At 50.9% G+C, this 12,773-nt stretch overlaps 1 protein-coding gene across 6 annotated transcripts in view; it reads right to left on the reverse strand.

Annotated features, from left to right (window-relative positions):
- Positions 1-12,773, reverse strand: part of tnr (tenascin R (restrictin, janusin)) — a 793,807-nt gene that overhangs the window by 561,525 nt on the left and 219,509 nt on the right. For 5 of the 6 annotated variants that reach the window (XM_072511798.1, XM_072511799.1, XM_072511797.1 and 2 more), the window contains one exon: positions 8,204-8,680. In XM_072511798.1, the coding sequence (XP_072367899.1) occupies positions 8,204-8,680 (477 nt within the window). The remainder of the gene's footprint in view (positions 1-8,203; positions 8,681-12,773) is intronic. The other variant, XM_072511802.1, reaches the window with a different exon arrangement.

Consider the following 12,773-nt stretch of genomic DNA (forward strand, 5'->3'; position numbering starts at 1 on the left):
CTGAGGGGAAAGGGCTGAGGGGAGAGGGCTGAGGGGAGAGGGCTGAGGGGAGAGGGCTGAGGGGAGAGGGCTGAGGGGAGAGGGCTGAGGGGAGAGGGCTGAGGGGAGAGGGCTGAGGGGAGAGGGCTGAGGGGAGAGGGCTGAGGGGAGAGGGCTGAGGGGAGAGGGCTGAGGGGAGAGGGCTGAGGGGAGAGGGCTGAGGGGAGAGGGCTGAGGGGAGAGGGCTGAGGGGAGAGGGCTGAGGGGAGAGGGCTGAGGGGAAAGGGCTGAGGGGAGAGGGCTGAGGGGAGAAGGCTGAGGGGAAAGGGCTGAGGGGAGAGAGCTGAGGGGAGAGGGCTGAGGGGAGAGGGCTGAGGGGAGAGGGCTGAGGGGAGAAGGCTGAGGGGAAAGGGCTGAGGGGAGAGGGCTGAGGGGAGAGGGCTGAGGGGAGAGGGCTGAGGGGAGAGGGCTGAGGGTAGAGGGCTGAGGGGAAAGTGCTGAGGGGAGAGGGCTGAGGGGAGAAGGCTGAGGGGAAAGGGCTGAGGGGAGAGGGCTGAGGGGAGAGGGCTGAGGGGAGAGGGCTGAGGGGAGAGGGCTGAGGGGAGAGGGCTGAGGGGAGAGGGCTGAGGGGAGAGGGCTGAGGGGAGAGGGCTGAGTCCTGGGGCGTCGTGGTCCTGCTGCCGTGGCCGCAGATGGTGACGTTATCCAGGTACGGGAAGGTGGCCTGCAGCCCGTACCGGTCAACCATTCGGTCCATCTCCCATTGGAAGGCCGAGACCCCGTTGGTGACGCTGAAGGGAACCCTAAGGAAATGGTAAAGGTGGCCGTCTGCTTCAAACGCACTGTATTGGCAGTCCGCCTCACGGATGGGGAGCTGGTGGTGGTCAGATTTCCGGTCCACTGTCGAGAAGACCCGGTACTGTGCAATCTGATTGACCATATCAGATATGCGTGGGAGGGGGTACGCGTCGAGCTGTGTGTACCGATTGATGGTCTGACTGTAGTCCACGACCATCCTGTTATTCTCCCCGGTTTTCACCACTACCACTTGGGCTCTCCAGGGGCTGTTGCTGGCCTCGATGATACCTTCCCTCAGTAGCTGCTGGACCTCAGACCTGATGAAGGTCCTGTCCTAGGCGCTGTACCGTCTGCTCCTGGTGGCGACGGGTTTGCAATCCGGGCTGAAGTTTGCAAACAGGGAAGGCGGGTCGACCTTGTGGACCGCGAGGCCGCAAACAGTAAGGGGTGGTAGGGGCCCGCCAAATATCAGGGTTGTGCTCTGGAGGTTGTACCGGAAGTCCAGGCCAAGTAGTAAGGCAGCGCAGAGGTTGGGGAGGACGTAGAACCGGAAGCAGCTGAACTCTATGCCCTGGACGGTGAGGGTGGCGATGCAGTACCCCCGAATCGCCACGGAGTGGGATCCGGAGGCCAGGGAGATTCTCTGGTTGATGGGGTGTACCGTGAGGGAGCAGCGCCATACCGTATCGGGGTGGATGAAGCTCTCAGTGCTCCCGGAGTCCAGAAGGCAGGAGATCTCGTGCCCGTCGACCTTCACCTTTGTCGAAACGGTCGCGAGGTTGTGCGGTCGAGACTGGTCGATCGTGACCGAGGCGAGACGCGGCTGGTTGTCGGCAGTTGCAGGCGATGAGCGGCCCGATGAGGTGCCCACCAGGCAGGGGTCCTGAGGCGGGTAAGATGGCGGCGCCCACGGGCCGCACGTGTCCTGGGGCAGGCAAGATGGCAGTGCCCATTGGTTCTGAGGCAAGCAAGATGGCGGCGCCCACTGGCCGCACGTGTTGTTAGTGGAGCAAGATGGCGGCGCCCACAGGCCGCACGTGGTCTGAGGAGAGGAAGATGACGGTGCCCACTGGCCGCACATGGGGTGTGCCGGGACAATAGCGGCGATTGAGCGAGCCTGGCACACTGCAGCGAAATGTCCCTTCTTGCCACAGGCCTTGCAGAGCGCGCTCCGCGCATTGCAGCACTGCCGGTGGTGTTTTGTCTGTCAGCAGAAGTAGCACTTGGGTCCCCCGGGGTTGGTTGGCTGCCGCGAGGCGCAGGCGTGGGGTTGGCTGGGGGCGGTCGCTGATGGGGTCTACGATGGGGTGGCCGCTGGCGGGGTCCATGATGCACAGGGGGGGTGGGCCGTGCGGTCAGGGGCATAAGCCTGTACGTTGCGTGAGGCGACCATGAGCGAGAGCGTTAGTTTCTTGGTCTACCCCCGTACCTGTAGTACAGGGGCCATACCGTAATACCCATATACAATATAATACAACAGTGGCGACTACCACAGTGGGTCACGGCTGTGGTTGTACCATCCCCCTGGGGAGGGGGTGGGTGTCACATGTGTTGGGGATAGAGGGGTTGAAATGAAAAAAATAATGAGAATCGCTTATTGTCACAAGTAGGCTTCAAATGAAGTTACTGTGAAAAGCCCCTAGTTGCCACATTCCGGCGCCAGTTCGGGGAGGCTGGTACAGGAATTGAACCGTGCTGCTGGCTTGCCTTGGTCTGCTTTAAAAGCCAGCGATTTAGCCCTGTGCTAAACCAGCCCCATGGTGCCATGGGCACATTGCTGGGTACTCACCCTGGCTGCCCTGAGTAGGTCGTTCATCTTTTTGCAACACTGCTCGCCAGTCCTGGGTGTCACCATGATGGCATTGACGGCCGCGCCCACCTCCCTCCACAGGCCGCCCCCGCCTCTCCTCGAGGGCATCCAGGAGCATCTCCAGATCGTGGTTCGTGAACCGTGGCACTGTTCGGCGTGGCGCCATCTTGCTCCGTCAGCGGTCCGTGCGCTCGCACGCCTTATTTGCACCACGGCGCCGCGTCTCTGACTCCTCTGTGGCCGCGCCCCCGCTCTGCCCACCGGGCCTGTACTAGCCCCGTGTGGTCCGGAGAATGGGGCCCTGAAACGACCGTTGACGCCAGCGTGCAACACGGTGGCGTCAACACTTAGCCGATGTATGGGAGAATCCCGCCCACTATGTATTTCCTGTTAGTGTTGCCATCGAGTGATCACCTGTCTGTACTGACTTCACATTAACTAAACATGTGTTAACACATACCAAGATCACTACAATTCTAACAGGACTAGCTAGGACAGATGCAGGCAGGACGGCACATGGCACTGTGGTTAGCACTGCTGCCTCACAGCTGCAGGGGCCCCAGTTCAATTCCGGCCTTGGCCGACTGTCTGTGCGGAGTCTGCACATCCTCCCCGTGTGTGCGTGGGTTTCCTCCGGGTGCTCTGTTTCCTCCCACAGTCCAAAGATGTGCAGGTTAGGTGCATTGGCTATGATAAATTGCCCTTAGTGTCCAAAGATGCGCAGGTTGGGTTGCTGGCTTAAGGCGGGGGAGTGGGCTGAGGTAGCGTGCTCTTTCAGAGGGTCGGTGCAGACTCGATGGGCCTCCTTCTGCACTGTCAGAGTTCAATGATGTTTCCGATGGTGGGGAACCCCAGAATCACCGGTGTGGGCTGAGGATATGGGGATAAGGCTACATTTCGGATACAGGTGAGGAGAGATTTCTTCACCCAGGGAGTGGTCAGCCTGTGGTCTACCACAGAAAGCACTTGAGGCCAAAACCTTGTGGGTGGGATTCTCTGTTTGGGAGACTATGGCGTGATCCTACGGCCATGCTGCACCGGAGAAGCAGCTCGCCGCGGCACACTGTGGCTGTAGAAAACCGGGAGACCACACTCCTGGGGACTACGCAGCTCGCAACACCTCGCGAGATTCAACGCAATCTTGCGAGACATTGCAATGTGCGGGATCACGTTTCAGCAAATCTGCATATTAGAGCGAGGCCTTCCTCTAATGTGCAGATTCCCGATGTACCTTGGGATTCAACCCCTTCTCCTGAGGGGCCTTGGGCGAGCATCATTTAGTCCTAGTCCCCACAAATTGGGACAAGACAAAATGGCACTTGTGGTGGTCTCCAAGGGGGTCGGAGGTCCCCAGCTGCATGCCCTTTGGCAGAATGATGCTTTTTGGCAGAGTGGTGCCCTGGCACTACTGGTGCCACCTGGGTACCCTGATGCTGCCACTTGGGTGCCAGTTTGGCACTGCAAAGGTGCCAAGCTGGCAATTCTTGCGTGCATACAATCGGGGTAGGTTGCCCGGCGGGCCGGGGGAGGAGCCAAATCCCTCCCAAATCATTCACTCCCCAAGCCTCTCCCTGCCCCATATTCCTCCCAAACTCCTGACTTCCCCCCCCAAAACTCACCACTCCACAAATTCCTCTCAAACCCCTCATTCCCTCAAGCCTTTCACTTCACAGGGGACATGATGTGTTGGAATATGTCAATCCACAGGTCTGGGCGGAATAACCATCACAAGTGGGAAAGACAAATGTTACACCTATTAAGGTGATGATTAAGGATCATGTAAAGCTACCTTCCATTCGACAATACCCCCTGAAATCTCAAGCTGCTCCATCAATAGATAAATTAATTCAAGAGCTGTTGAAACAGGGTATTTTGGTCCCTTGCCAATCAGAATGTAACACCCCCATACTTGCTGTGCCTAAACCAGCCAAACCAGACCAGTACCGATTAGTACAGGATTTACGTTCAATCAATGCCATCGCATAGCCGTTACATGCTCTCACCCTCCAACAGGATATTACGGTGTATCGCTCCCACTCGGTCATCGCACTACTGAGGCAACTGCAGACTCAGCATCATACCACAGCTCGTCAGAATAGGTATGAGATATACCTTTTGAACAATCCACGTCTGACATTTAACCACTGTACCACTATCAATCCAGCCTGTTTTCTTAGTGGTCCCCCTGTCCATGAAGACGCACCTGGCCACGACTGTTTAGCCTTGATTCAGGAAACTACCACAATAAGGGGCGATTTGAGTGACATTTCGTCAGAACAACCTGACATGATTATGTGTGGTCAAATATCCCACCGGGGTTTAGTTAATGACCTACTGCAGGCCCTCCTTATGCCCACGCAGATTTCCGTTATTAAATGCGCTGCCCACACGAATGGTACAACCCCAGTTGACGTTGGTAATGAACGAGCAGATTGTGCAGCGCGAACAGCCGCGCAAATTCAGCAAGTGATGGTGCCTAAGATGTTAAGTCAGACTAAACGATCTACTATAAATATGTCTGCTTCTGACAAGTCAATGCCAACCATCCAAGACGTCATAAGATTACAGGAGGACGCTCCTGAGAGTGATAAACAAATGTGGAAACGGTTAGGTTGTACATATGATTCTGTTTCCTCTTTATGGACCACGCCTGCACATCAGACTTGTATGTCTGATGTGCTGGCTTTATGGGTCATTGAATGTGTACACTTTGCAACTCATTGTGGGGCTCGAGGGACTAGTGATTTGTTGCTGGACACTTGGTGGCACCCTAAAATGCAGGGGTTGGCCCAAAGTATCAGTAATCGGTGTTTGATTTGTCAGCAATATAACACCGGAAAAGGTATCCCTTGTGGGATGGGGCAAACCCCGTTGCCCAGTGGTCCCTTTGAGACGCTCCAAATGGATTACATTGAGTTGGAAAGGTGTCAATGTTATAAATATGTTTTGGTCATTGTGGATGTGTTCAGCAGATGGGTCGAGGCGTATCCGACTATCGATAATAAAGCTGCTACTGTGGTTAAAGTCTTGATGAGGGAAATCATTCCCCGGTACGGTATACCAGCTCAGTTAAGTTCTGATAATGGGCCTCATTTTATTGGACAAATTAACAAGGAGTTTTGCTCCCAGTTGGGCATACGCCAGCAGTTACACTGTGCGTACAGACCGCAGGCGGCCGGGTTGGTTGAGAGACACAATCAGACCCTCAAAACTAAATTGGCTAAATTAAGAGCAGACACGGGACTGACATGGCTTAAGTTGCTCCCCGTTGCCCTCTTCCAGCTGCGGGTTACACCTGCGGGACCGGCCCGGCTCTCTCCCGCTGAGATTCTTTATGGCAGGCCTCTTAGAACTCCCTGGAGCCTGCAGGTTCCCAGACTGGTTCAGTTTCATCAGATGACTGAAGAGATGACCACCTATGTTCTAGCCCTCACGCAAGTGCTCAAGGAACTCCATGGCCAGGTCCGCGCGGCTCACCAGCCATTGCCCCCAGTACCTAGCTCACTTTCAGTCCAGCCCGGTAGTTATGTCATGGTCAAAAATTGGACTAGGAAGGGGTCGGAGCCGCGATGGGATGGGCCCTTCCAAGTTCTCCTTACCACCCCCACAGCAGTTAAAGTGGAGGGGCGAAGTGCTTGGGTCCACCTACATCACTGTAAATTGAGTCCATCTCCACTACTGCAAAAGGTCGGATACAAACCTGTCTCCCTTCTCCAGTGCTATTTTACAGGTGTGGAGCATGATGGGGTGGCTACGCACCATCTGTGTGCTATTTGGCCTCACTTCGCTTGGCGTGTTATTGGCGATGGACATGGAAAAGGGGAATATTATGTATCTGTGTAGCTCCAACCAATCTACAAGGTTACATCTCCTCTGCAAAGGTAATGTTCTTCGCTGCCCCCATATGCGAGGACATGGTATCGACTCATGGAAGGTCATCAAAGTTAAGGAGAATGCAGGAGTCATGAAGCAGTTGCACCGGTCCCGGCAATGGGAAGGGAACATTATATGGACATTGCCTTGTTTTTGGAATACATGTAAATTTGATTTTGGATGTGTTAAGAGTGGTACAATAAAGGTAAAATCAGGCTGTCAGAAGAGCGTAGGAAGAGGCTATGAGAAAGTGAAAGGGACTAGAGAGAGGATGGGGCGTATGAGAAGGGAAGTACAGCTAGAACGTAGGTTACCGGGAGATACACTTAAGTTAGTTAAAGGCCAAACTGAGGAAAACCCGGGTAGTAAACCTTGGGAGCCCTCGGGGCAATAACCAAGGAGTTGTCTCAGCTACGGTTGTTTGCAATGCAGAACCGGTATGCTCTTGACTATCTTCTGGCCCGTGAGGGTGGGGTATGCGCCATAGTGCAGGGCAAGTGTATCATGGGAGTTCAAGACTTGACCGCTAACATCACTAAATTTATGGATCACATACGGGATCACTTGGACGGGATGCAGGATCCTGGCTCTTGGGGTAACTGGGGATTTGGAGGTTGGAAGGACTGGTTGATAAATATGGCCATGTATCTAGTGGTAGCTATCGGCTGCATCTTTGTGGGCCCAGCCATCCTTAAATGTGTGATGGGTAGAATGCGGGGTGCACTGGATCAGATCAAAGCCCCCAAAAATTTAACTGTTAAAATCCATGAGGGTGCAGCAGATGAGGGGGGGCTAAGCCAGGAATTGGAAATGCAGCGACGGATCTTTTTAGATGGGGAACCGTAGCTATGGATTGGATAGTCCGGTTATCATGGAATGATAAAAGGAGGGAATGACGAATGTGAGATAAAATAGTTACTTTAGAGATATTAGTTAATGTAATGTAGAAATAAGCCACTTTGATTCTGGTTAGTTCAGAGACAAAGGATGTTAGACCGCATGGGGAAAGCAGGAAGAGGTGTGTCTACGAGAGTGATGCTGGATTGATAGGGGCCAGAGGAAGGGATTGGAAGTGAGCCAATCAGAATAGATCAAACAGGTCAGCAGGGATATAGGCTGACCTATGGGCGTCGAGTATGTGAAACTTGATACCATTTGAATTGATTTGCAGAGATCCCTTTGTCTCTTTGTTCATTCGCTTTCTGGGATGTAGGAGACGGGATGTCTCTTATGTTTCTGTGAAACGAATCAAGCTTGCAAGCTGAATAAAATAACTAATGTTATACCTGCAAATCCATCTCGACTTTTATTGAGACCAGACTGACGGATAAAGAAATTTGGGATTCAACACCCTCACTCCACTCAAAAACCTCACTCCGAAATTCCCCCAAAACCCTCACTCCCCTAAACTCCTCCCAAACCCCGCACTACTCAGATTCCTCCCAAACCCCTCACTTGCCCCAAACCCCTCCCTCTCCCAAATCCTTTCACTCCCCAAACTCCTCCTAAACCCCACACTCCACCGAAACCCCTCACAAACCCAAATTTCTCCCAAAGCACTCAATCCCCCAAACCCCTCACTCCCCCCAAACCCCCTCAACTCCACCAAACCACTCACTTCCCAAAACTTCTCCCAAATCACTCACCCCTCCCTTGCAAACCATTCACTTATCCTTTCCAAATCCACCTGCAATATCCTACCTTGCCATCACAACACTGTCACAACACAGTAAGAAGCCTTACCTTCCCCACAATCCTCTCCTGTGTAGCCATCCTGACAGGAGCAAACTCCATGGTTACAAAGCCCCTTGTTGCTACAATCATTCAAGCACCTCATCTGATGACAGTCCTCTCCAGTGTAGGTCTCATAGCAAAGGCAGCTATCATTAATGCACTGCCCATGTCCTGAGCACTCTCTGGGACACTTCAGCTGTCCGCAGTCTTCACTTTTGTAAGGTTCTTCACAGACACACTGTCCATCCACACACAGGCCATGCCCACTGCAATCCCTGGGACATCTCAGCTCACTGCAGTCCTGCCCTGTGTACCCTCGATCACAGAGGCACTCTCCATCCACACACTGCCCATGCCCGCTGCAGTTAGATGGGCAGCATTGCACCAAGCAACCTTTACCAGTCCATCCAAACTCACAGCTGCAGTCACATGTCTCCATGCTGAAGTTTCCATGTCCGTTGCACATGGGGGCGTAGTCAATCCGACCTGGAGAGAGAAAGAGAGAGAGAGAAGGATTAGGAAGAGAGAGTACCCATAAATCTGCCCATCAGTAATCACCTGCAGAGAGAGGGGGGGAAAGAGAGAGAGAGGTGGGGAGGGGCAGGGGAGAAAGAGAGAGAGGGGGCAGAGAGAGGAAGGGGGGGGCAGGGAGAGACAAAGAGGGGTTTGGAAAGGTTGAATGCCTACTGCTCTGACAGAGAATAATCACAGTGTAAATATCAAGGTATCCAATTGCAGAATGTGTGTGAAGATCAATTAGCCACATCAAGACTGTTCCCGCTAGCAGTGCTACAGCTCTGAGGGACTAGATTTGAGAGGTACCTTACTGAAGGATATATGGGGCTGATGTGACCTTATAGGAGATATAGGGTACTGATAGGACCATATTGTCATGTCTCAAGACATGGAAGAGGTCATCAACTGTTTAAATCAAACGTTACCTTTCTACTCATTTAAAAAGTGGACTTTGCTGAACCTAGAGGTGCAACAAATTTCACAAGTTATAGAGTCATGGAGAGTTACAGCATGAAAGCAGGTCCTTCGGCCCAACTTGTCCGTGCCGCCCAGTTTTTAATCACTAAGCTAGTCCCAATTGCCCGCATTTGGCCCATATCGCTCTATACCCATCTTTCCCATATAACTGTCTAAATGCATTTTAAAAGACAAAATTGTACCCGCCTCTACTACTGCCTCTGGCAGCTTGTTCCAGACACTCACCACCCTCTGTGTAAATAAAATGCCCCGCTGGACCCTTTTGTATCTTTCACCTCTCACTTAGACTCCCCTACCTTTGGGAAAAGATGTTGACTTTATCTATGCCCCTCATTATTTTATAGTCCTCTACAAGATCACCCCTAAGTCTCCTATGCACCAGGGGAAAAAGTCCCAGTCTATCCAGCCTCTCCTTATAACTCAAACCATCAAGTCCCGGCAACATCCTAGTAAATCTTTTCTGCACTCTTTATAGTTTAATAATATCCTTTCTATAAGAGGGTGACCAGAACTGCACACAGTATTCCAAGTGTGGTCTTACTAATGTCTCATACAACTCCAGCAAGATGTCCCAACTCCTGTATTCAATGTTCTGACCAATGAAACCAAGCATGCCAAATGCCTTCTTCACCACCCTGTCCACCTTTGACTCCACTTTCAAGGAGCTATGAATCTGTACTCCGAGATCTATTTGTTCTGTAACACTCCCCAACTCCCTACCATTAGCTGAGTAGGTCCTACCCCGATTCGACCTACCGAAATGTATCACCTCACATTTATCTAAATTAAACCCCATCTGCCATTCATCGGTAATTACAGCAGCTGCAGAACAAGCTCAACGCTCATCCTTGGAGAATATCACACTTCTCATTGTGAGCACACATTACAATCACTCAAACCAGGAAGCAGCAGGTGATACATCTCCTCAGCCTGAACTATAACAAAGGGAGAGCCATCAAAACTCATTATGCATGTAGTGGGACTAAAAGCCACCATTTATCTCCTAAGGTGAACAAATGCCAGAGGCATAGAAATCTGATTAGCCCGAAACTAACTTATTAATGTACAACATCACATGGCCTCAGCTATTGGTCTTTGGAAAGTTTAAATATTACATTTCTAGGCTCATAGCTCAGTTTGCTGTTGAAACTCCAGCCTGCAAATATCAAAGCAGGACTCCAGGCTGACCGTCAGCCTGCATCAAGTCTCAGTCTCCTTGAAGCCTGTTTCTCTGGTCGATTCCTGCCATTGCCTGCCGAGCAGGTCAAGTTTGTATACCAACCTCATCTCACTACATGTGGAATTCGGAAAATCCTGCTTCTGCTGGCTGAACCCACCTGAACAGGTAACTCCTCAGTGAATGGATATTCACTGGACTCTGGCTTTCTAGACTCAGGCAATCACGTGAACTGATATCCATATCTGTTCAAGTTCTCTCAAGTTATTCATAGTTGTAAAAACTCCTCTTCCCATAGAATCGCTACAATGTAGAAGGAGCCCATTTGGTCCATTGAGTTAGCATCGACCCTCTGAAAGAGCACCCTAACTAGGCCACTGACCTATCCCCACCTTTGGGCAATGAGGGGCAATTTTTTAGCATGGCCATTCCACCTAGCCTGCACATCTTTGGACTGTGGGAGGAAACCGGAGCACCCAGAGGAAATCCATGCAGACACGGGAGAACATGCAGACTCCACACAGTTCTTCTTTGTTCAGACATCCACCCAAGGCGGGGATGGAACCCGCAGCTCTGGCGCTGTGAGGCACCAGTGCTAACCACTGTGCTTCTTATTGTGAGCTTGTGTGTATGAAGTTGCAACCATCCCCCGGGTCTGAATGTATGAATAAACTTTGTTTCTTTTTTAACCCTAAAGGGGATTTGAACAAAAAACAAAGAAAATTACAGCACAGGAATAGGCCGTTCGGTCCTCCAACCCTGCCCTGGCCATGCTGTCCGTCTAACCTAAAACCTTCCACACTTCTGGGGTCCATATCCTTCTATTCCCATCCAATTCATGTATTTGTCAGGATGCCCTTAAACGTCACTATCGTCCCTGCTTTCACCACCTCCTCTGGCAACAAGTTCCAGGCATCCACTTCCCTCTGTGTAAAAAACTTCCCTCACACATCTCCTCAAAACTTTGCCCCTCGCATCTTAAACCTATGCCCCCCAGTAATTGACTCTTCTACCTTGGGAAAAAGCTAGGAAAAAGCGTTTCCTGGGACTCATTTTAAAAATTGGGTTACTAGTTACTTTAGTTACTAGTTACTAGTCCATACTTTAAAAAGTATGGACAGATAGTGAGAAAGGAAAGGAGTTATGTTTTGCCACACATCATAGAGTGACATATGGTACTGATGGGTCCTCATAGACATATGTACGTTATTGGTGGAGGCCTTATTAAAAGATACAGTGTACTGATACATCATAAAGTTTAAATTAGTAATGGAGAAGAGCAAGGAACAATCTAAAATAGCATTTCTAAATTGGAAGAGGACTAATTTCAAAGAGATGAGAGGGAATCTAGCCAGAGTAAAATAGAATAGAGAGAGGAAAAACTGCAACACAGCAATGGATTTGATGAGACGACATTTTAGGTACAGACTGGGAACATTCCAACAAGGATGATGAGGGAGATTGAGAATATGATAAAACAAAAACAAGAGGGTGTATCATGGAAAATCATAGAATTTACAGTGCAGTAGGAGGCCATTCGGCCCATCGAGTCGCACCGGCCCTTACAAAGAGCACCCTACTGAAGCCCACATATCTACCCTATCCCAGTAATCCCCACTTAACATTTTTTGGACACTAAGGGCAAATTAGCATGTGCAGACTCCGCACAGACAGTGACCCAGCAGGGAATTGAACCTGGGACCCTGGCGCTGTGAAGCCACAGTGCTATCCACTTGTGCTACCGTGCTGCCCATGCTAAACAGGTAATAAGAGGTGGAGTGGGGCTGATTCTGGACTCCCTTATACAGCTGCAATTGTGAGTGCTATCCTTTTTGGATATCTCGCTTGATTGTTGCACAAAAGCTGACTCTTTAAGGGTACAGAAACTATTAATCCAAGCGGGAAGAATATTTGATGGTGAACCAGTCAGGGAGGGTATTTGAGGGGCAGATTGACTCAGACAGGACGGTTTGTGATGGGCAGATTGGCCCAGACAGAAAGGGTATTTGATGGGCAGATTGGCCCAGACAGGAAGGGTATTTGATGGGTAAATTGACCGAGGCTGGAAAGGTATTTGATGGGTAAATTGACCCAGACAGGAGGAGCATTTGATGGGCAGATCAAAACAGGCAGGAAGGGTATTTGAAGTCACCTGATGAAGGAGCTGTGCTCCGAAAGCTAGTGATTCGAAACAAACATATTGGACTTTAACCTGGCGTTGGAAGACTTCTTACTGTGCCCACCCCAATCCAACGCTGGGATCTCCACTCATGAATATTTTAATACATTGAAATAGATTTTAATACATATTAATTAAAGTTCAATCTCTGTGATTGGGTAATTTATTTTTTTCATCATCCTTATGGTGGCACAGCGGTTAGCATTGCTGCATCACTGTGCCAGGGACCT

This window comes from Scyliorhinus torazame, chromosome 7, assembly GCF_047496885.1.
Source record: "Scyliorhinus torazame isolate Kashiwa2021f chromosome 7, sScyTor2.1, whole genome shotgun sequence".
NCBI classification, from domain to species: Eukaryota; Metazoa; Chordata; class Chondrichthyes; order Carcharhiniformes; family Scyliorhinidae; genus Scyliorhinus; species Scyliorhinus torazame.